Source organism: Rhodamnia argentea, chromosome 8 (genome assembly GCF_020921035.1).
Source record: "Rhodamnia argentea isolate NSW1041297 chromosome 8, ASM2092103v1, whole genome shotgun sequence".
In the NCBI taxonomy this organism is placed as follows: domain Eukaryota; kingdom Viridiplantae; phylum Streptophyta; class Magnoliopsida; order Myrtales; family Myrtaceae; genus Rhodamnia; species Rhodamnia argentea.
The window spans coordinates 8,372,775-8,395,612 of record NC_063157.1 but is presented as its reverse complement, the minus strand read 5'-3'; the positions used below and the strand labels follow the sequence as shown (position 1 = coordinate 8,395,612).

General features: G+C 44.0%; 4 protein-coding genes across 14 annotated transcripts; 2 read left to right on the top strand and 2 right to left on the bottom strand.

Annotated features, from left to right (window-relative positions):
* Positions 1 to 1,495: 1,495 nt before the first annotated feature.
* LOC115736611 (probable anion transporter 4, chloroplastic) lies at positions 1,496 to 5,845 on the top strand. Of its 5 annotated transcripts, XR_007199544.1 has the most exons (10): positions 1,496 to 2,148; positions 2,666 to 2,892; positions 3,016 to 3,382; positions 3,552 to 3,596; positions 3,681 to 3,827; positions 4,394 to 4,531; positions 4,617 to 4,650; positions 5,080 to 5,259; positions 5,495 to 5,657; positions 5,740 to 5,845. XR_007199544.1 is itself a non-coding variant. In XM_048284061.1 (9 exons), the coding sequence occupies exons 1-9, from the start codon at positions 1,696 to 1,698 to the stop codon at positions 5,530 to 5,532; spliced, it is 1,599 nt and encodes a 532-aa protein (XP_048140018.1). In that variant the 5' UTR covers positions 1,496 to 1,695; the 3' UTR covers positions 5,533 to 5,672. The 5 variants fall into 5 exon arrangements, 4 of the variants coding, with proteins under 4 accessions (XP_048140018.1, XP_030524247.1, XP_048140017.1 ...); XM_048284061.1 differs by lacking the exon at positions 5,740 to 5,845 and having other exon boundaries at positions 5,525 to 5,672; XM_030668387.1 differs by lacking the exon at positions 5,740 to 5,845 and having other exon boundaries at positions 5,495 to 5,672.
* Positions 5,846 to 8,741: 2,896 nt separating this feature from the next.
* LOC115736614 (calmodulin-binding receptor-like cytoplasmic kinase 1) lies at positions 8,742 to 12,642 on the top strand. Of its 4 annotated transcripts, none has more exons than XM_048284068.1 (7): positions 8,742 to 9,151; positions 9,271 to 9,512; positions 9,716 to 9,884; positions 10,327 to 10,419; positions 10,691 to 10,989; positions 11,840 to 12,206; positions 12,365 to 12,642. In XM_048284068.1, the coding sequence occupies exons 1-6, from the start codon at positions 8,983 to 8,985 to the stop codon at positions 12,161 to 12,163; spliced, it is 1,296 nt and encodes a 431-aa protein (XP_048140025.1). In that variant the 5' UTR covers positions 8,742 to 8,982; the 3' UTR covers positions 12,164 to 12,206; positions 12,365 to 12,642. The 4 variants fall into 4 exon arrangements, with proteins under 4 accessions (XP_048140025.1, XP_048140024.1, XP_048140026.1 ...); XM_048284067.1 differs by having other exon boundaries at positions 12,282 to 12,642; XM_048284069.1 differs by lacking the exon at positions 12,365 to 12,642 and having other exon boundaries at positions 9,280 to 9,512; positions 11,840 to 12,235.
* A 520-nt stretch (positions 12,643 to 13,162) lies between these two features.
* On the bottom strand, positions 13,163 to 15,943 carry LOC115736618 (serine/arginine-rich splicing factor SR45a). 4 transcript variants are annotated; one of them, XM_048284076.1, is made up of 6 exons: positions 15,925 to 15,943; positions 14,910 to 15,024; positions 14,716 to 14,824; positions 14,468 to 14,617; positions 14,002 to 14,065; positions 13,163 to 13,919 (listed from the first exon to the last, which is right to left on the bottom strand). In XM_048284076.1, exons 2-6 carry the CDS (start codon positions 15,011 to 15,013, stop codon positions 13,288 to 13,290), a joined length of 1,059 nt encoding a protein of 352 aa, XP_048140033.1. In that variant the 5' UTR covers positions 15,014 to 15,024; positions 15,925 to 15,943; the 3' UTR covers positions 13,163 to 13,287. The 4 variants fall into 4 exon arrangements, with proteins under 4 accessions (XP_048140033.1, XP_048140032.1, XP_048140034.1 ...); XM_048284075.1 differs by lacking the exon at positions 15,925 to 15,943 and having other exon boundaries at positions 14,910 to 15,551; XM_048284077.1 differs by lacking the exons at positions 14,910 to 15,024; positions 15,925 to 15,943 and having other exon boundaries at positions 14,468 to 14,632.
* A 1,593-nt stretch (positions 15,944 to 17,536) lies between these two features.
* Positions 17,537 to 22,248, bottom strand: LOC115736612 (zinc finger CCCH domain-containing protein 49). The gene is made up of 4 exons (XM_030668388.2): positions 21,919 to 22,248; positions 21,092 to 21,361; positions 20,014 to 20,237; positions 17,537 to 18,647 (listed from the first exon to the last, which is right to left on the bottom strand). Exons 1-4 carry the CDS (start codon positions 22,021 to 22,023, stop codon positions 17,750 to 17,752), a joined length of 1,497 nt encoding a protein of 498 aa, XP_030524248.1. The 5' UTR covers positions 22,024 to 22,248; the 3' UTR covers positions 17,537 to 17,749.
* Positions 22,249 to 22,838: the final 590 nt, after the last annotated feature.

The following is a 22,838-nucleotide window of genomic DNA, read 5'->3' as shown; positions in this document are numbered from 1 at the left end:
TGAATTATAAAACTCTCATTTATCTTATTGATGAGCTCCTTTATTTTTTCCAATTAGAAAATCAGATATTCAAAAAAAAAATTCTAACTTGTAATTAATAAATCATGAACTCAAATTAATCTTCAAAATAGATATAGACTTATTTAGATGTCATTATCATAAATAACCAAAAATTAGTAAATAAAATATATTACTCTTGAATAGAGGGTAGACATTTCCTCCTCATTAGTCGATTTTGAAAGATCGAAAGAGGAAGGAGAAGTGTCGAAAGAGTTATAAATCTATTGTATTGATGCGAATTTAGTCTTAAACATTTTTTTGGTGCCGATTTAGTCATAAACCTTTTGTATTTAGCCAATTCGATCCTAAACATTTTTACCGATGCCAATTTAGTCATAAATCTTTTGTATTTGTGTCAATTTAGTCCTAAACCATATGCATATCCGGCTAATTAAGAATACAAATGATTTAGGACTAAATTGGTATAAATGTAAAATGTTTAAAATTGAATTAAAATTATTAAAAAATTTAGGATTGAATTAATAAAAAAAGGGAAAATTTCGTTTAGGACCCGAAGTGCTCTTGATTTTTCAAATAAGGGCTTGAAGTAGACGTTGTTTCAAATAAGGGTCCGAAGTACCTTTTTTATTTTAAAAAAGGGCACGAGTATGTGTATTTTAGTCATTTTCCTTTTTTTTTTCCTTTTTATTTCTACCCAACTCACCATGGTTGGCCACCGACAAGAGCGGTAGTGGCCTTGCTCGGGCGAGTTGAGGGTAGCCAACGGAGGGCGACCCTCGTCGGCTTCACCGGGCCTCTACTCGCTCGGGCGAGGTTGAGGCCAGCCCTTGGCTCACCCATGCGAGGCCAACCGGGCCGAGATTTGCTTTGAACCTTTTGCATCGTGACGCTCGTCTTCACGGCGAAGGCTGCCATGTCCAAGGCCATTAAGCGGTGCTAGAGCCTCGACTTGGGGAGCACGAAGTAGATCTGGTTCCGCACGAGCTTGTCCTCGTTGGCTAGGGCCGAATGAACTCCTCACAAGGAGTTGCGGATGAAGCCCGAAGAAGAAGAAGACGGGGACGACGTGCTCTTGGATTTGAAATTTTCATGAGGGCTAGAGGCCCTAGCTAATGGCCGGCGGGGTCGCCGGCCTTCCCCGCCCCAGCCGACCCCCCACCGGTGGTGGGCCGGTGACCACGGGTAGGAGGGGCAGCCCTCTCGCTGTGTGGTTTTTTTTTTTTTTTTTTTTTAATTTAAAAATTAGAAAAAAAAGGAAAAAATAGAGAAAAAATAAATAAAAAATTAAAAAGAGAAATGACGAAAATACCCTTCAGGCCTTTAATTGAAATATATAATGTTATTTCGGGTCCTTATTTGAAATAAAATTCATTTAGAATCTTTATTTAAGAAAATAAGAAGATTTCAGACTTTTTTTTTATTTTTTTAAAAAAAAATTATGATTAAATTGTCACTTTTTTCGACAAGGAGTGACATCAATCACTTTGGAGATTTTCATGTTCTCTTTACAGTGACGCGACGAGACAATCTCTCCCTGGCAATTCGCTCCAGGAAGAAGAAGACCGATCGAAAAATGACCAACACCTCAAGCGCACGCACTGAAACTCGGTTCACCGCCATGGACTTCGTCTGAACTGCCCCTCCATCGTCGCGGTCGCCGTCGTTTCTCTTGGGATGACTTCACTTCTCTCTCCTCTCTGGCGACCACCGCTCCACTCTCCCCCTCCTCCGAGCTACTTCGGGAGACCGACCAGCTCCGTCGGATCAGCCGAGTTCGGAGTTTCGTCGCGCTTCGGCCCCATCTCGAGGCGGAAATGTTTCTGGCCCGAGCCTCCGCCGGATTCCCTGAGGACCCGACGCGGACGCGAGTCGGTGGACCTGAAACCGGAGTTCGCGGCTCGAGTTAGGGTTTCTCCGAGCGGTACTCCGTCCGGTCCGCTGTCCCATAAGGAAGCAGTGCAAGCTCCGGGTTTTGTTGAGTTCATCACTTCGGAGAGGGTCAAGGTGGTGGCTATGCTCGCATTGGCATTGGCGCTCTGTAATGCGGACCGGGTGGTGATGTCCGTGGTTATTGTTCCTTTGTCGCTTTCTCACGGTTGGAGCCGATCGTTCGCCGGCATCGTTCAGGTTGGGTTTCTGCTTCTCTTTGTTAATGCTGCTTTACACAATGTTTGCTTCAGTTGTTTTGTCATGATCCGAATCAAATGCATCTGATACTTCACTTTGTTGACTGAATGCTACTTGGCTTAGTATTTGTGTTTAGCTGTTAGCCAATTAGTTCCCTGTTCCACCTAAAAAAAGAAGCTTGCGCCTGCAGTTGCAAAGTATTAAGCTAAAACTAAGTCTTGTATGATTGTTTTTTGGATGGAAAAAGGTCGTTTATCGCTTGGATGAGCAGAGGTTTTTGGCTTATTCATTTGGAGCAAAATAAATATGAAATCTTTTTTATGTTTCTGCGTCTGATACTACTAATTGAAATCTCGATCATGAGTTATTATTGGTAGAAAAGTGGACAGCTAGTTAAGTACCAACGTGACTTATCAACTGATTACAACTGATCTTTCTTTTCTTTTTATCTGTTTGACATTTGATTCATTCTTAATTGTTAAGTTAAAATTGATTCATCCGTCAACACTTGCCCCAGTCGTCGTTCCTCTGGGGATACTTGATATCACCAATAGCTGGAGGGGCTCTTGTGGACCACTATGGGGGTAAGGTTGTCATGGGATGGGGTGTGGCTTTGTGGTCTCTAGCAACATTGCTCACCCCCTGGGCTGCTGAAACTTCTTTATTGTCTCTCCTTGCGATGCGTGTTTTACTTGGCATAGCAGAAGGTGTGGCTCTTCCATGCATGAACAAGATGGTTGCAAGGTAATAAAGTACCAATCTGTTTATCTTCTATCTTAATAGAAATTGATCTGTTATTTGTTACTCGTCCTTTTTGATTGATGCTTGAATATGTTGTGACAATGAAGTGATGTTTGGATTTCTTAGATGGTTTCCTGCGGCAGAACGAGCCAGAGCTGTCAGTATAGCAATGGCTGGCTTTACTCTAGGAAATGCCATAGGACTCTCCCTTTCTCCAATTCTTATGTCCCAAGGTGGAATATATGGGCCATTCGTTATTTTCGGATTGTCTGGGTTTCTCTGGGTTTTGGTTTGGTTGTCTGCAATAACAAGCACTCCTGACCAGCATCCTCAGATATCGAAATATGAGCTAAATTACATAAGGAGTGGGAGGCATGAACCCTCGGAGCCAGTGGCTAAAAGCAACACAAGTAGCATGATCCCTCCTTTTAAGCGCATGCTTTCCAAGATGCCTACGTGGTCCCTAATTGTTGCTAATGCCATGCACAGCTGGGTAATGCACATTTTGACTTCACGTATCGCCACTAATGTCCTGCAGATAATATCACCAGTATACCCCTTTTCTTGGGGGCAAAACAGAAAATATAAGAAGATATTCTCATAATGATACAGTTAAAACTTTCATACTAATTGTAAGTATTTTCCCTCTATTGTTGCTGTAGGGTTTCTTTGTTATTCTCTCATGGATGCCAATCTACTTTTACTCGGTATGGGACGATTTAGCTTTCGGCTGTGATGAATTTTATGCTGGTGCATCTAGTTACTTTCAAATGAATATGTTCCTGTGACAGGCCTATCATGTCGACCTCAGACAAGCAGCATGGTACAGTGCTGTTCCATGGAGTGTCATGGCATTTGTTGGGTACTTAGGCGGTATGTGGTCAGACTTGTTGATACAAGGAGGTACAAGCATCTCTTTGACTCGCAAGCTTATGCAGGTGGGTTTACCTCTGAACTTATTTTTTCATGTGCACTTCATCTTGATTTGGCCAACTTTCCTTTGCTGTCATAATCAAGATATGAACAATTTGGGAAGCTGCTTTACTTGCTCTCTGGATGAATATCTCTTATTCACCAATGTGGGAATTTTATTTGTTCCCTTAGATGGGGCTGTGGTTTTGGCTTTAGACTTGTTTGGTGGAAATTGAATAAAACTATCAAAATATTCGTGGGATGCTTTTCATTTCTGTCAAAGGTTCTTTTTCATGAAAGCTATGAGATTTTGTTAAGTATTGCACCTCAACGATCTGTATTTGCTGATGAATTTTTGCTTCGTCGTTAAAGACTGTTAGGAATTGGAAATAAAATTATAGTAGATGTGCGTATTGACTGTATTATGTTCTGCAATCTTGGGTTTCTTATCTTGTGACGCTTGAATATAGTATAAATACAGGTGTGCGCGGTCTATATGCACAGATGGTTTTTCTCTCCATTTTTTCCTCTCATTCTCACGAACACTTTGTGTCTATTATGCATTAAGAATCTTCTGTATATCGTTTTACAGTCAATTGGATTCATTGGTCCTGGGATTGCTCTTATCGGCTTAACCACAGCCAAGCAACCATCTATTGCATCTGCCTGGCTTACTTTAGCAATCGGGCTGAAGTCTTTCAGTCACTCTGGGTTTCTAGTGAACTTACAGGTCGCTTTCCAAGTAAAATCTACAGTCATTGCCTAAAATCTTTCTTTCTCATATGTAACATTTTGTTTTCATTTGCTATCGACAGGAGATCTCTCCAAAGTATTCAGGCGTTCTACATGGTATTGTTTGCATTATCGACTCAATCACTTCCATGCATCATCTTCAGTAATTATTAATTACCCAGTTGTTAGGGGCTCTCATGACTTGTATTTACAAAAGTGAAAGTACCTCATAATTCAAGGTTTCTATCACTCTCGTGTTGAAGGAAAAGCTCATCCTTTTTAGTAAGTAATGGTCCATGCACTTCTCCTGCTGCTTCAAGGCTTCTATTGATAAGGGCGGAGGCAGTTCATGCATAATTTGAAACTAACGCTAGCACTAGCAAGGTTTTCTTTGTTTACTTGAAGTGCCGTATTGCACCCTGTACATCCTCCAGCTTTGTAAATTTCATCCTTTGATGATGTGCTCTTCTGCAGTCTCTTTAGTCACACTGAATGCCTCGAGAACTTATTGTTTCTTCTGAAAATAATAGCTACTTCTGCTTCTAGGAATGTCAAATACAGCAGGAACATTAGCAGCTATTTTGGGAACAGTTGGAGCTGGTTTCTTCGTTGAATTGGTCGGTTCGTTCAGAGGATTTCTGTTGCTTACATCAATGTTATATGTGCTTGCTGCTATCTTTTGGGATATCTTTTCTTCTGGAGAGAGGATTAATTTTGATGAGACAGGTCAGTATCACCTATTCCTCTTTGTAACTTTACCCATTCTTTTCTACTAAATTCGTGCTTAGGTCACTCTACTATGTTAGATAAAGTACCAGAAATTGAGCACATATACGGATAGATAGTTCTTCGGCAACATTGATGAATTACCTAACCACTCTAGTCAATGAATGTGCTGGGATTTCTGTCATCTTTTCTTTCCCTAGACGAGCCGTCTATGATCTCACAGTTTTCCTAACAGATCTGTCACCACATTCTGGGTCAACAACAGCTTCATGAAATGTACCTTTGCAACTACTGGTTACACAGCCCCAGGCGGCAGAGGTCAATTCTGCAGGTATTCATTGTGGAAGTATGGTAGATGCACCTGTAAGCGAAACCTTCCAATCATTCATATCGACAAGGTATTAAGTATCAACATATTCATTGTGGAAGTATGGTAGATGCACCTGTAAGCGAAACCTTCCAATCATTCATATCGACAAGGTATTAAGTATCAACATCTTCTTCCCTCGGGAAAATTTTTCTCCCCCCCTGTAAATCCATGTAAAGATTCTGGCATCGAGGAAATATAGAGCATAAGTGTTCCTCTATGGACAAGCCAGATTTTGTTTTCCCATCATTTCTATTCTCATCGATGATGAGATTAGTGTTTGTACTTTTCCTGTCATCCAGAGTATTGTGAAAGATGTGTATCGGGCAGTTGCTAACATTTTGCCATCAGTTGAGGGTTTGTTTGCTGGTTAGAACACGCTTGTTGCATCCATCGCTGCAATGCTTGCCAAGCAGTAGGTTCGGTCGCGTTTCATACTTCTGAGAATGTAATCCTGGAGAGTGGTTAGTCCCCATATCTGGCATGGAATTCGCGTATTGGGTCAAATGGGTACGTGGCAATGTGCTATTTCCCATTCCCTTACGATTAGGTTCTGAGAGTTTTTAAGTATATATTGAAACTTTGGACGTATGCGATTGGTTCAAGACAGCCCTCGGCCATGGAATCAATAGGAGGCCGACGATCGTGGAAGGAAAGCTCGTTGCGGGTTCTGACGGAGTCCCTGGAACGAAAGGAAGGTAAGGAAGACCGAAAGGGAATAGAAGGCAAATGTCAAAAAGGAGCCATGGCAAGGTCGGAAAGTGGCTGGTTCCCTCACTCATTGATCGAAGAGGGGGACCCAAAGAGAAAAAGGAAGACAGTGGAAGGCCATGGGCACCGCCAACTCTTTTTGAAGTCTTTCGTGGTAGAAAGAAAGAGGTTTTTTTGTTTTCAAGTATCTGCAGATCGGAGGACCGGTCAGTCGCATCTGAAGTGATTGGCTTTTATGGAACGGCAATCACTTCACTTCCGGATCACCGCGTGGTTCTTTTCCAAACGGGCCAAATCTCAAGAAAGAGAATTAAAAAAAAAAAAAAATTCCCGTTTTCGGACGAAAATAACCTCACCTCTTGAATGACAAAAGAAAAACACTAATTTTCGCATTAGAAATAAAAGAAAAAGGGGATTTTGCTAATATAATAATTTTTGTGTGATTGTAACAGTAATAGCATATCGAGGGTAATATATGTTCAAAATAGTAGATCTCATAATAAATTTTAATTAATTATTTTTGGGAAAATGCCAAAAAAGGGCCCCAAGTGTACTTGTTTTCTCAATTAAGGGCCTGAAGTGCAACTTGTGTCGAAGAAGGGCCTCAAGTGCCATTTTTTATTCAAATAAGGGCCTGAACGGGGACATTTTTGTCTTTTTACATTTTGTGATTGTTTTCCTTTTTTTTCTTCTGTTTTTTGCCTTTTTCTTCTTTCTCTTCCCCTTGCACCAGCCGGCCGTGAGCTGCAAACAGGCGCCAGGACCCCCGCCTCGACCTATCCGCCCCGCGTCCTCGCCGCCCGCGATCTCGGCTGCTCAACCCGTGGCTCTCTCGTCGTCGGCCGCAGACGGGTGCAAGATCGCTTCAGCTGCAATGAGCGACGCGAGGACCCCCGCCTCGGTCTCTCCGCCCCGCGTCCTCGCCGCCCGCGATCTCGGCCGCTCAACACGCGGATCTCTCGTCGCCGGCCGCAGACGGGTGCAAGGTCGCTTCAGCCACGATGAGCGACGCGAGGACCCCCGCCTCGGTCTCTCCGCCCCGCGTCCTCGCCGCCCGCGATCTCAGCCGCTCAACCCGCGGATCTCTCGTCGCCGGCCGCAGACGGGTGCAAGGTCGCTTCAGCCACGATGAGCGACGCAAGGACCCCCGCCTCGGTCTCTCCGCCCCGCGTCCTCGCCGCCCGCGATCTCGGCTGCTCAGCCCGCGGATCTCTCGGCCCCGGCTGCAGACGGGTGCAAGGTCGCTTCAGCGGCGATGAGCGACGCGAGGACCGGGCACCCACGAGACGCTCTCGGTGGATCTGGCCATCTCCTCCCCAATTTTCTTCGACATCACGGCGCTCCTCGTCCCCCCTGTTTTCGCGAAGCTGGAAGCAACCCCTTGCGATGCCGTCGCGTACCCGCGCCTGCACGAGAATCATGCAACGCGTTAAGCAAGATAAACATGCAAACAAGCGCGAGGAAAAGGTCAAAACTTGATCGAACGAGTTTAGAAACCAAGGGGAAGGAAACGTAGGAAAAAGGACGCTCTGTTTTCCCCTGTTTTCAAGGAGAGAAACAGAGACCCATCATCTAAAACGAGGAGGGGAAGCGAGAAAACGCCAAGTACCTGGCGATGTACGCGGAGATGCCGTCGACGAGGGAGGCCGAGAAAAGCTTGGCGTTCGAGAGCGCGCGAACCATTGGGTTGACGGTTGCACGACGAATCGAAGGAAAGACCACGGCCCTCAGGTGAGGAGGAGGAGAACAAAAGGAAAAAAACAGAAGAAAAAAAGGAAAACAATTACAAAATGTAAAAAGACAAAAGTGTTCCCATTCAGGCCCTTGTTTGAATAAAAAAAGGCACTTTGGACCCTTCTTTGACACAAGTTGCATTTCAGACCCTTAATTGAGAAAATAAGTACACTTGGGGCCCTTTTTTGGCATTTTCCCATTATTTTTTTACGAGCTAGATTTTCTGGAAGGTAATGCGTGGCACGGACATATGTCTCGATTAAGAGGAATTAGAAACGCGACGTTTTAGTGAAATGTTTTTATTTTGCACGTCCGCGATGTTAGCCATGATTTTTGGGGATTTTTTTTTTTTTTTTTTGTGAAAAGTGATGCCATTCTTTGTTCTTTATTTTGGATTTTGGTCAGTTTGAGACCTTTTATTACGGCGGCGTTTCGACTGGGGGGCCTGGACCGTGTCAGAGGGAGTGCCCTTTTTGTTTGCCCCAGTCCAATCAAATAATAGAGCAATCCCCGGACCGCACTATAGCAGGCCGAGTTCCACGAGTGAGTCCGGTTCTTTTTTTTTCTTTTTTGTGGTCAAAACGAGTGAGTTCGTTGACTCGGTTCCTTATCTTCCAAAAAAGAAGAGCGTGAAAAAAAAAAAAAAGGGGTCAAAAAGTTTTTGTCTGATTCAAACCCAATAGAGCCATGAATCGATCAAACGAAGGTAGATTCGAGTTCAGCTCGCTTGAATAGGTCGTCGGTCCGACGAGACCACAGCATCGTTACATGATCGCACGTGAATCCCTGGACCTGGAACCTTCGACCTGCGATCAAAAACCCCTCTCTCTCTCTCTCTCTCTCTCTGCAAATGAAGAGAGACGGGGACGAAGACTCGAATCCGCTCTGCTGAAGCCCCCCCGAAGGAAACCATGAGCGGCGGCCGCAAGCGTCGCTCCTTCGCGGACATTTTCAAAGTCGCGGCCAAGAGAGTTTCTGGAGCTCTCGCCGTCCTCCTCCTCCTCCGCAAGCGGAAGAGCTCCTCGAAGCCCGCCGTGTCCGGCGCTCCCCGGAGTGGCAGGCAAGTCAGCGCCGTCTCGTGTAAGTCGCTCCGCTCTCGCTACTCTCGGCCGATCGGCTTTTCGCAATATCCGATATTCATCCTGGTCCGGCTTGACGGCCGTCATGTCCCGAGAAAACGATTAACGACGTTCTTACAGCTTCTTCAGCTACTACCGGGAGTTCGTCGAACGCTAAGTCGTCCTTCTCGCACGTCTCTTCTTCTGCTTCCGCGATTGCTACGAGTGGACTCGTCGCGCCGCCGGGTTTCACGATGGAAGACATCATCAAGGCGACGGGGAATTTCTCGGCATCTAACGTGATCGGGGAAGGTGCGTTCGGGACGGTCTACAAGGGCAAACTCGGGGACGGATCGCTGGTCGCCATTAAGCGTGCCAAGAAGGTGAGCTTGACGATATTCATGAAAAGACACGGCTCAAATTTATTTCCCGGTACTCTTTGGAATTGGTGTGTGTAAGAGGAGAGAAATAGGGAGAAAGTATTGGGTTAGTTTCGGGCATTGGAAAGCAGTTGTAGACTGTAGAAGAGATTTTAGGACCTTCTGTGATGGATTTTTTGCTTACTCGGTTCGAATGTCTACAACAGAATATAATCAATCAGCAAGTATCATCCGAGTTCAAGAATGAAGTCCTTACCATGTCGAAGATAGAGCATCTGCATTTGGTAAGGTTGTACGGGTATTTGGAGCACGGAGATGAGAGGATCATCGTGGAAGAGTATGTCGGCAATGGAACGCTGCGGGAGCACCTGGATGGTAAGTTAGCCGGCTTTTTCATTCTTTCTTGACGGCAAAGCATGCATTGAGGAAATGAAATCTGGACTCGGTAGTTAGTATGAGAAAATCACGATACCGGCGGAAATGGATTGGATAGTGATAGTTTGAGCGTAACCAGCTCTTTGGTTCATATTTCATATGATCGCACAGGCCGTCAAATTGGCCCTTCCCAGATGATTATTGTTTGTTTTGTTTTGCCTGTTGTTACTGCCCGTATTTGTTGGGTCGACATCTTCAACTAGAGAGAATCTGTTCTTATTCATGAAACACAGTGTTGGATGGTGATTTAATTTACTTTGGCAGGTTACATTCGTTAGGTGACTCTGGTAGTTCACTAGACTCTGATTTTCTAGCTTGATAGTGTTTTGTGAGCAGGTTTTGATCTCGTCGTTTCGGGTAATTCACCAGTCGTTTGTTGTAGCATGCACAGGGGGAAATGGACTCGAAATGACTGAGCGTCTGGATATCGCAATTGATATTGCTCATGCAGTTGCCTATCTTCACACATACTCCGGTACGTGCAGTGGTCCAGTTGGGAATGGGGTTAATGCCAACAATTTAGCATTCAAATTGTTTAGGCCTTATTGCATCTTCAAATGACATGGATTTGCCCTTTCCTGTTCTCTGAAACTTTCTTTTTTTCAAAGTATGATGCAGAGTGTGTTTCTTCTCAATTGACAAGAAGGAGAATACTGAATTGTTCATCAATTACCGGATCCTAGTTTCCAGTGCCACCTCTATTGCAATGTGATTGATGTGTCCTAATATGAGTGATTTTGTTGCAGATCCTCCAATTATACACCGAGATATTAAAGCATCAAATACATTGATCACGGAGAAACTAAGGGCCAAAGTGGCAGACTTTGGATTCGCACGATTGGCTTCTGAAGACCCTGATGCAACACACATCTCCACTCAAGTCAAGGGATCGACAGGTTACTTGGATCCCGAGTACCTTAGGACATACCAGCTTACTGAAAAGAGCGATGTGTATTCATTCGGCGTATTGCTTGTGGAGATGATGACAGGAAGACACCCCATCGAACCAAAGAGACCACTCAAGGAGAGAGTAACCATAAAATGGGTATGCATTCTGAATCTAAGAGATCACCTGTATTTTCTTGATTCTTGAAGAAGAGGGAGGCGACGGTGGAAATATTTTGTTTGTTTTATTTCGAACCTTTAGGTAGACAAGAGAGTACCAGAGTCTGTCAGAGCAGGATTAGGAAATTAAACCAAGATATTGGATTGCCCGTGGTGAAACAATTCTAGGACAGGAACCTTAGAAGAGGAGAGAGAGAGAGATCGTAGGAACTTCACCGTTACAACTAGTAGGAACCTGCCTAAATGTTGGTCAGCACCCAACATATTGCATCCTGGGTCTACAGATCCATAGGCATCTGGAATATGTTGATCAAATAGCACCAACACTAATATTTACTTCAACAAAACACCTTTTTGAGAAGTTGAATCAGGGTATAATAATCCACATACAGTACAAAAACCATTAAACAGTTCCTATGTTTTAATGTGAATGGAATCGAGGCTAGTAAAGTCACCTATGGCTTGTGAACATAGTCAGCGGAAGAATGTTATGAAGAATCTTTCGCTTTCACACCTTCGTGAGACACAAGTCGAGATGCATTGTTGGAGATTCTTCATCAATGAAGCCAAAACTGAACAGTCTCCTTTAAAGGAAGTCAAGGAACCATGACGTGTAAGTATACTTTGGAAGGGCATTGCTCTGGTCATTCAAACTTCTGTTGGACAGACGATCTAATGGTACGAGGAAGACCAAGTATAGAGTCTATGACCTATTAATATAGGATATGGACATCCGATGGGAAAAAAAAAACAACAAAAAAGAGCAGTGTTATTCAGTTGAAAGAGAAGCTTCTTCGCCTGATCCAGTCAAATCTGGTGTACATATGCAGGCAATGCAGAAACTAAAAGAGGGAGACGCAGTTCTTGTCATGGACTGGCGACTGCGGAGAAGTCCAGCATCCATCATGGCTCTGGAGAAAATCCTTAAACTGGCTCGACGGTGCCTTGCTTCCACGAAAGAGTCGAGGCCTTCCATGCGGAAGTGCGCTGAGGTGCTATGGGAAGTTCGGAAAGAGTACTGGGAGAGCGCTTCCTCCCCTTCACCTTCTGCTTTACCTCAGTCTGCAAATTATCCCGTTAGGGACGCGAGGAATCATCGCCATACGTCATTCGGCATTGAAGAGGGCGAAAGCTATAAATTTGTGTCCGCATGATCCAGCTTCCCTCTGTATAGCCTTTGCTCAACTGTGAATATTGGTAAGAAATATTAGCTTGGTTTTGCCCGACTTTCCTTCTTTTTATCCCGTTAAATGGACGAACTTCACGCTGCAGAGCTCGTGAACCAGAGTGACTACTGGCCACTCACTCGTCATGTTTTGTTCAACTTCATTGGAACCTACAGATTTGTCTAAGAGGACTAGCTAGTTCTGGATCCTGGATGTGAAGAGAGGAGTAAATCCTGAACAAGGCAAAGGTTGGCAACTGCTACACTTGTTTTCGTCCTGAGAGATGTCTGAGTGCAAGCAACTGTAGCAATCCGGAGGCACCTGAGGCTCTTAAGAGCCAAAGATTTCAAGAAAAGGAACCCAAAACCAAGAAAAACTATCCTCCGCAGGATAGTTCTGAATCTCCTCTTCGATTACAGTTCTTATCTTTGGTTACGTGCATGATTTTGTCGTGCATGGCCTTCAACCACTGCGGTGCTTAGTAGTTATGACGAAATGATTTCAAGTATCAATTCACTAGTAAAGAACCTTCTCTTCATTTCAAAATTGCCGATTTTTTGGAGGCTGGAGTTGTTTCCCCTTGCATACGCTGGCAAAGAACCTTTTTATTAAACTGGGCATGAGTACGACAACATTGGAGATCATATCTGCTTGAATTTGGCAATGGAAAGTTCCTTCTGATTCTAACAATTTGGATAGTTCATGCTGGTAATTACATCCAATTGCTAATCCAACAAAGCTTAATCGATTATCGGGATTCAAGCATCCGGTTCTGGCGACACCCACTTGACCCTCGCATCACCACCAGCACAGGTCGATGTCTGATTTCTGGCCTAGAATGACGAAGTCGACTTAAACACAAAGATGACTTTTCATCAGATCCATTGAACAGTTAAATGGTTTAAAAAGTATATGAACATGAAACACGCAGATATGGAAAGTTCTAGCCACTAGAGAAACGCTAAGTAGTAACCAAAGAGTTTGCCTCCCAGCTAGGAGGGCTACACAGAATCCTGAACTGCCAGTTCGAAACAACGAGCACTAAACCCAGTATGAAGAAACCAGACCGACTAACAAGCAAATCACAAATACCCCTTCCCCTGAAACAATGATTAAGCTGAAGATGAGGACCTCGGCGTGTTAGACCTTGATACCGCTCTGGAACTTGCACTAACACTGTGGCTCGGAGACACACTCCTAGAAGAATAGCTATCCCTTGAATAACCGCGCCTGGACGAGTAGCTCCGCTTAGAACTCCTCCTCGGGCTTCTTGAGGTGCTACGATAGCTCTTCCTTGACCTTCTCCTAGGTTTTGGAGATTCGCTAGGGTAGTATCTACTCCTCCTCAGCCTCGGAGAGTAGCTGCTCCTAGAGTATCTTCCTCTTCCTGATGACACAGTTCTGGAAATAGATCGATAACGGCTCCTTCTGTGATAGCGATCATCTGGAGAGTAGTCCCTCGAATCATATGGAGAGTAGGACCGATCGCAATGATACACTGGCGATCTGCTGTAAGGGGAACGGGATCTAGAGTACGATTTTCGTCGACTATAACAAGGAGAATAAGCCCTTCGCCGACCATAGTAAGGAGAGTCTGATCTGCGCCTCCTATGGTAAGAGGAGTAGGATCTGCCCCTGCTGTGATCAGATGAATAACGAGGAGACCTGCTCCTACTATAGGGAGAACAGCTTGGAGTCCGACGGGGAGAGTTAGGGGGAGAGTAACTGGGAGAGCGCCGGCGCACTAATAGAACAATAGGAGCGACAGTTAGTAGGCAATGGACAGGAAACAGTACAAATCAAAATAACAACGCTAACCATCTGACCTCGAATAGTCTTCAACCCGAGATACCTTCCTGGAGTAGGAGTTCTTCCCCTCCTCCTTCTAGCCTGTCATCGCAAATCTAAAACGTCAGTTACCTAAACAAACAAGGAACAAAGCCAAGAAAGAGAGTACACAGAGTCACGCATTCATGATGCAGCAATATGTAATTGACACAAGCAAGATATCTAAATTCAATAAGCATAAAGAAAAGAGAAATGCAGGGCATACAACCCCAGAGATCTGATACTTCGTGTGTTTGATTTGTTTGTTTAGTTGTTTTTGGAATTTGATGAAGAGCTGCTACACACAGCTAACCTGCTGCCACAAAAACTTCAAGCGGAAAGAAACAACTTTCAAATAAACTTATAGCAATGAAAAATATGTGCAATCTTAGCAACAAGACCTCCATTAGGAAAATAAGAACAGAAAGAAAACTTTCAAAAGAAAACAACCGCCTAAAAACATACCTTTTCAACAGTGATTACACGACCTTCAAGCACAGATCGATCTAAACACTTGATGCACCGCTCGGCCTCCTTGACAGTTGACATGGTAACAAACCCAAAACCACGAGATTCCCTTGTCCATGGGTCAACCACGAGATGCACATCCACTACCTACACATCAATAAATTAACAGTAAGAGAGGTTTCCAGAGGCTCCAAAAAAAGAACATGTCGATACAAGACACAGATCAAGATTCAACTTGGGTCCACCTTTCCCTCGCTCACAAAATGATTTTCCAGTTCCCTCTTTGTAATCCGGGGGGACAGTCCTGTTACATACAAATTGTTGCCAGGGTTCTCAACATCGCTTGAAGCACTCCTGTTATCCAATAAGGGAGGCTTACATCATAAAAAACATCGCATCAAACTACATCAGAAAGGAAGGATTATCATTCACAGTTTACCTTGATCTGCTCCTTGACACAGACCTCAAATTAGAGATTGACCTGCTATACCTCCGCCGAGGTGAAGGAGAAGGAGAATAATCGGACCTTCTGGAGTAAGACATCTGGCAGGCGGCAGAGGGGGAAAAAAAAAAAACCCACACGGTAAATTTCATATCCACATGCCATCAACCATGATATATGTGAAAATATGTCATCACACTGCCCCGACAAGTAGAGGAAAAGCTACAGAAATGGAGCAGATAATTAGGACGGCAATTTATCTCAAATGACCCAAAACAATGACTCTTGTGCAACTGATGTTCTTTCTCTAGACCACAGTCTGCAAATGGTTGATCACATAACAGATACCGTTTCATAAGTCGGTTCAACAAAAAGTAATCGCATTGCCTAAACAAAGCTGAAAACCATCCTTATCAACATCGAGCACCAAAACCTTCCATTGAACATGAGTAATTCCACACTAGAAACAAGCAAGCTACAAAGTCCCTTCCCTTAGCTCCAAGCAACAGGAGATAGTCTTTCTTTCCTTCTCAATTTCACAAGGGCAGGCAACTCTCATGCGTAAATGAATATATGATCCTCTCATTCCTCGTTTTTAAGATACTTCCGAGATAAGAATCACCCAAATCATTTAAAAAGGCCAGAGGAGGGAGAATTTTTTTTTTACAGAAAGCAGGTCTTCAATTGCATCCGATCATCGTATGATTTTACAGCACTAGCGGCAAAGGACACGGTTATCTCAAACCCACTACTCCAAATATCAAGCGACAACATCCGGCAAAAATAGCTCAAGAGCGCACGGTTCAAGCAAATTTAGAGAACGTTCTTCTCTCACAAGGTCCAGCACATCAATCAACACCGCAATCGCATCTCTTGATCGCAGAATCCAACAACTAAGGCTCAAACTTATCGACACCGATCGTTTCCGCTCGACGGTGGACGTACGGATGAAAACAGCCCACGAACGACCCGAAACGACATCAGCATTCAAACGAAAGATCGAGAGGCTCACCGTCGACAAAACGAATTGACCGGAACCTTTTCCTGCGCGGCTCGAACCCGACCCCTTCACGGGAGGAAGATTGCGAAATGCGGAGGGCGAAGGTAAATTGCTGGTTAACAGCGCCTGCGGTTTTATATACGGAAGGGCCGTAGAGAAGTTTCTAGAGTTACGGATGTGAAACCCACTTTTAAATCCTCTTAATTTCTGGCTATTTCTGCCTTTTTTTTTTTTTTGCTTTTTCTCGTGGGCCGTGGTTTTCCTCGTGTTGCAAACTCTCGTACTATTGATGGGCCATGTCGAAGTACGTGCGTGTGGGAATCTAATTACAGACGGTTTAGTGCGTTAAGCAAAAATTGCAGTGAGATTTTTGTGTTTATCGAAAGTCGTTATGTTGTTGCAAATGTCATCTTTATATGTTTATTTTAATTTTTATTTTCGTTTTTTGTAACTGTCAACAAAGAGTTTCTATATGTTGTGGGGTTTGTAAGAAAATGTGAGAAGGCAATCAGAAAGGTTCACGCCGATGATAAGGTTCATTCAAGTTAGCTGTTGCACTGCAAGTAAAATCCAAAAACTTGACGGAGTGTAATTTTGAATAGAATATCGAATGAAATATTGGGTTCCAATTATTGAAAGAATAATTTTTGTATATTTTATTTCCCCCTTCCGACTAAAGTTATCAATCATATTATCAGTCAATTACTAGGTTCCAATTATCAGGATATTTAATTCCATTCTCGGAGCCAATTTGATCTAAAGGTAATTCTGAAAATAACAATTACATTTCAGGCATCTTCACTGTGGCTAGTCATTCGCTGGGCCACCTCCACCGCCATCGATCCCCACTTCTTCATATAACTCGGACGGCCAAAATGTAAGGAACGAGATCCCAAGTTTCCTCCTGGCCATTAGTTTGAAATCGGACAGAAGAAATCGAGCATCGATCTGATCAAGATGATTATTGCTAACTACAAATCCATGCTCGCAAAAATTAGTCAACCCGAAAACGTCTCTTTTCCAATACATGCGCAAAAAAATGCATCAGTGAATTTCTCGAAACAAGTATGATACACAAGCAGCAACGCAACGTTGGATGCTCTAATTTTTTTTTTTTTTTTGGGTCTAAATTGGATGCTTTATTTACATGCATGCCTATGTGGTCAAATATGGTTTGACATGGGAACGTGCTCGGATCAAACGGTATGGCACGGAAATGTAGTTCAGACTCCTCTCGGAACCTTAGCCACGTCTTCCTCCACCCACCCAGAATAAATAGCAACGAATGAACAATTCTATAGTATAGGAGGGTACCGACTTGTTCATATAGTACCCCTGGTTATCAGACATTGTGCGAAGGATAGGAGAGTCACCTGGAGTGATCGATTCCACAATCCAAACAACACACAGGTTGACAAGCATATCACATACGCAGCGAGCTCTAGTCGATCACACACCGTCGTTTTTGTGGCCGACACGAAATAATTTTCCCCATAGCAGAGCCAAAACCCAAACCTCAAGGTAGAAAGTTAAATCCAGCTCCTGCCTCTCCCTCCCATCACTGTACTAACAAACCCAGCTTTGAAGAGCACTTAAAAAGCAATTGATGACCAGAGAGTGCAGCTATGTAACTTTCAAAGTTCAACCAGCATAAAGTCACGATATGAACGGGTCTTAATAATCGAGGAGCTCAAGAAATAGGCACGTTACAATTATTAGCCTTGTAAGGGCCAGATTGCAAAAGGCCTTACAACCAAAATGAAAATCAACCATATCTTAGCAGAGGAGAAACACAAAGCATGTGATACACTTCCAGCTTAAAATCAACAGTAAATTACTAAGAAGACACTGGTGGAGCAGAACCCCCAGGTGTAGACCCCGAAGATGATGGCGGTGCCGGCGGTGGAACGGGTGCAGAACTCGAGGGTGTGGATCCTGATTGCACAGGATGCTGCTGATACTGCTGAGTTGCCGGAGGGGGATGCAGCGGAGGCACTGTCGATTGGTTCGGCAGTTGGTACTGTTGATAAGGAGGCGGGGGCATCATATAACCATAAGGTGGGTAATAATGGGAATAATATTGCCCATGTGGTGGGGCCATTGCAGGGTAAGCATAATGCTGTCCCTGTTGCTGCTGCTCCGAAGGTGGTCTGTTCTCGCTGGACCCTGAGGGCCCACTGGAAGACCCTTCCTGGGAAGGAACAATTGCACCCATCCTTTGGGGGTCCATGGAGGGATAGAAGGTTCTCTCTGGCTGAGGAGGCGGTAGCGTGTTGTAGTAGTGCATTGCTGGGCCATGGTCCTGAGAACCAGGCCCTTGCATTTGGCTCTGTTGCTGAGATATAACAGCCCTTGGTAGCAGCCCACTATGAGCGACGGCTGTCTGTTGCCGTGCAACTTCCGAACCTTCAGTTTCTGGTTTTGGGGCTTGAGGTCTACCCCACATCAGCTTCAGCCTTAACCCTTTTATCACCAGTTTATTTGAGAGCTCCTCCGCAGCTTTTTCTGCACCTTCCCTGGTTGTATATGTCACAAAAGCACATGCTCGTTGTAGCACCATCCTTATGGATTCAATTTCACCGTGGGCGTAGAAATTGTCCTTCAAATCCTGCTCAGATACCCTTGCATCCAGGCCACCCACATACAAGGTTCTGATGCTCTCATCCTCAGGGGGCTCCAATGAGGGCATCTCCCCAGCTTTGTTGAGCAGCTTTAGAGCCACTGGATCATTTACTCTGGAAACATTTATCCAAAAATCAATGGAAATAAGCAACCAAATTCTGACATATATGCCTATGAAGCAAGTACAAGATGTATCTAACGAGTGTACATGTTAACTAAGTGAACAAAAAAAAGAAAGACATTAGCAAAGAATCTACGAGATGGAGCTGACATCAACAGAGGAAGGTGCAACAGAAGTTGGACAATATCGAGCAAATTGTGGTGCTCCCTATTAAGATTCAACTATCAAAAAAACCTGCGATATTCTTATCAGCCTTCACTTACGCTCATCAAGAAGTTTTGAGTAGACTACATAATCATCTAGCTGGTCAGGTCAAGCATTACCTCAAAATTACATGAGAATTTTCTAACAGAGGATTCTAGCTGACATTCTCAACAACATAAAAGGGAAGGGATGATAAGCTTCAGCCAGAGGCACCAAAACCTTGCCAATATTTCACTTCTAGCAGACCTAGCTAATGGGACTACACTAGGATCAGTATCTACAGCCCCCTTGCATCCTTCATCTTAATTTGCCACGTAAGACTTAAATCTTAAATAGTAATACTCATCACATGACACTGGAACATAGTTGAGGACCAGGAATCAACAAAGTATTTCCGAAACCCTCCCAAAATAACATCACAACAAAAGAAGAAAAGAGAGAACACTCTTCATTTAAGTCTCCAGTGAACGTAGAACTAGTAAAGCAAAAGATAAAACAATTTAAACATAATCCATGAGATGCACTCGCCCGATTTTCCTATAATGAACTCATTCAAAAATGCAAAAGAGATGGAAAACTTTTGTGGACTGACAGCTAAATTATCAACTAACAGCTCGGGTCAATACTTAAACCAAAATCAATCAGATTTTGCCAAAAAATGCATGAAGTTATGTAGCTTTGGTAAGGGAGATAACACCATACCACACACCAAGCAGATGAAAAGATGAATATCAAGAAAAGAACGTCAAAGTAATATCGAACAATGAACGATTGCGAAAACCTGATGTCTTCCCCAGTTTTATGCTATGTTTGGGAGGATCAAACATGGGGGAGGGGATGAAAGTGTTCAAAATTCCCCCTCCTTCTTCTCACAGAGATTTTAAAATTTTCCCATTTTCTTCACCCACTACCCATATTCCTCACCTCTCCCTCTTTCCCAAACAAAATATTAAATTCTCAAATGCATGAGCATATTTCGGTAACATAGTTAACTTGCAAAGAGGCTTTATATTTTTACACCCATACATCTTGAAATTAAGAAACCAGGAAACCTTGAAAAGTGCTCGCCCAAGGGCAAGAACATGGATGCGCATGGGGAGGGACTAATTAGAGAGGTTTTGCAAAATAAATGCAAGGCAAGGCAAGAGATGTACCCATAGTAACGATCTTTTATATTTTGCTGAGACAACTCCCCCGTTACTGGCATTTCATGCCTATATGGACACTCCGCACCTCTGGTACACTCCCCCCTGATGTAGAAGCTGCAAACATGTGCTCGATTTCTTTTGTAATACGGCGTCGTTCTTTGAAGTTTCAGAATAGTATCATTAGGCCGAACCTTGCCATATGAGGATTCATAATCTAATCCAGCCCTAGCCTGCACAGAAATGTTAACAATTCTTGTGAGGATACTGAGCTGGTGGGAAGACTTACTAACAGTCTCCATATCAAATTACTTCCTAATTTAGTGTCCAAAAAAATATTACACCCCAAATGATCAAGAAGAATAATGAGCATGTGGGAAAAGAACACAGTAGAACCTACATACTATAGATGGGAATCATATCAGGGTTTTCGTACTAATCATAGACAAGTGCAGCGACTAGCAAAAAATAATCATCCAAAGACCTCCTCAGTATCAGTTGAAGTCTGTAAATCTAGCGCTATCCATGCAGCCCATAGGCCAATACAATCCTTTCAATGAACAAACATATCATCTAACAGTGAAACTTATCACCCCTCACAGCAGGATCATACCTATCCTATGAAGCAACTCGGCACAGCTCTAATTAACTAAGGATGGACGTGCTAATCAAGTTTTTATGCTATCATAAACAACTGCAACAATCAGAGAAAAAATTCTTATCCAAAATACTCCTGTATCGGTCAGAACACGTGAATACCGCACCATCCCTAATGCAACCATATTCCATTTAATAAACGATATAACAATATTCATTCAAAAACGAAATCTCCAACCAGCATCATCTTCTATCAGGTGCACTTAGCCTAAGAAACTCCCCTTAGAAGAATAGTTACACGAACCTATGGATGTCTGCAAGTAATCATTGCATACTGTGCTGAATTTGTAGCTACTACTCTTGGCAGCCTCACTGCCTCCGGTATTCTCTAAAGTAAACCAATTGCATATGGATGTGCATGAAAACATGAAGTGCGACTGTGCAAGCGAGGACTGATTTGAAATCAGACAGAGAGAGAGAGAGAGAGTACCTTCCGATCGTGCTCCTCTGCAAAGTACTCCCTATTAACATCACTCTTGGGAATGGTGTCATGTGAGCTGATGGATAAAGCAGTATCTCGAACCTGAACTGGCAACCCATATTCAAGATCCAAAAGGCAGACTTGACAGACATTTTTCAACTTACAGCAAGTCTGGCAAATTTCAGTTTTCTTGTATCTTGCATCGCGACCTGGTCTCCACCTGAAAACTGTAAATGGACGCTGGCAGATTTTGCACTCCTTATCATACTGTGCCCTTGTCTGCGTTCAAGTACATATGCCCAACAGCACAAAGAGAAAGATAGTTCAGACAAAAACAAAACAGAGCATGGCTTTGTAGACAGGTTAACCCAACAGCTAAGGAGCCTCAAAAAGGGCAAATTGCAGGACGAGCTGCAATAAAGCGTCAACATGACGCGGGTAGAATAATGGTGACGGACGGTTAATGAGGTAGAATATAAAGAACGTAGAAGCAAACTATGCAGCATAAAAAGAACATGGCTGACAAAATTTTGAGCTCGTAAAGAGATGTTACAGGCCATGCGAGAGGGATGTGTTCGTGATCGGTGATCCAAGCCAACTTCGTCTTGAGAAAACCAGAACCAAAGGGGGGCGAAACGTCAAATTTAAAACTACAATCACAATCTATCGAATTAGAAACCCTCGTTCTGGAAAGAAACAGGTAAGTAGACAAGAAACTAAGGCAAAACCATTCCAGGTATGAAAAAAGACTGGATCTAGAGGTGGCGAATACAAAACCAAGAGAGGCAGAGCGAACAAGTAAAAGAGGGAGATCGGGGGAGAGAAGAAGAACGTACCATGCGAACGTAAGGGTTGTCGCCGAGGCAGGACTCGCAGATGATGGGGAAATCGGAGCGTTCCCATCCGTCGGCCTCCGCATCCCTCAGCAACCTGTGCGCCATCGAAGCCCGCGATGGTCTAGGGTTTCGTCTCCGAGGCGTGGATTCCGCACTTCTCGCGCTACTTCGTCTCTCTCTTTCCCCCCTCTCTAGATTTCGGATTGATTGCTCCGGGTTAGGGTTTGATCGGAAGCAGAACCCGAGCAGTGCAGGCTGCAATGGCGAGACGGAAGTGGGGGAAGGGATATGATGGTGGAATAAGGGTCGAACTTTGATACTTCGTGTTCAGTCTTTTTTTTTTTTTTTTCTTCTCTTATTTGGATTAATAACAGGGAAAAATTCAAAAAAGGACCTGAAGTCCTCTTGTTTTTTCAAATTAGGGCCCCAAGTGAACTCTGTTGCAAATAAGGGTCCAAAGTGACATGATGTGTTTCAATTAAGGGCCTGAAGTGGCCACAGTATTTCAAAAAAGGGTCTAGCCCGAAGGGCACTTTCGTCATTTCACATTTTAATTTTTTTTGTTCATTTTCCTCCTTTTTTTTTTCCTTTTTTTATTTATAATTTTTTAAAAAAGGAAAAAAAAGCCGCACATGTGGGAGGGCTGCAACTCCCGCCCGTGTGCCGCCTGGCGCATCGTTTATGGGGGGCCGGCGACGGCGGTGAAGGCCTAGGCCACTAGCCAAAAGCGAGGGTCACCGAGAGAGGGTCGGGCCCTCTCCCGGATCTCGTGTGGGATCGGCGGCGCCCACCCGGATCGGGGGCCACGGGTCGTCGCCCGGACCCAGGCGAGGGGTCACCTAAGCAACGGCCTCGGAGCAACGGTGGGTCGCGACTACGAAGGCTAAGGGTGGTGTCGAGTCCGGTAGAGGGCGCCGCGG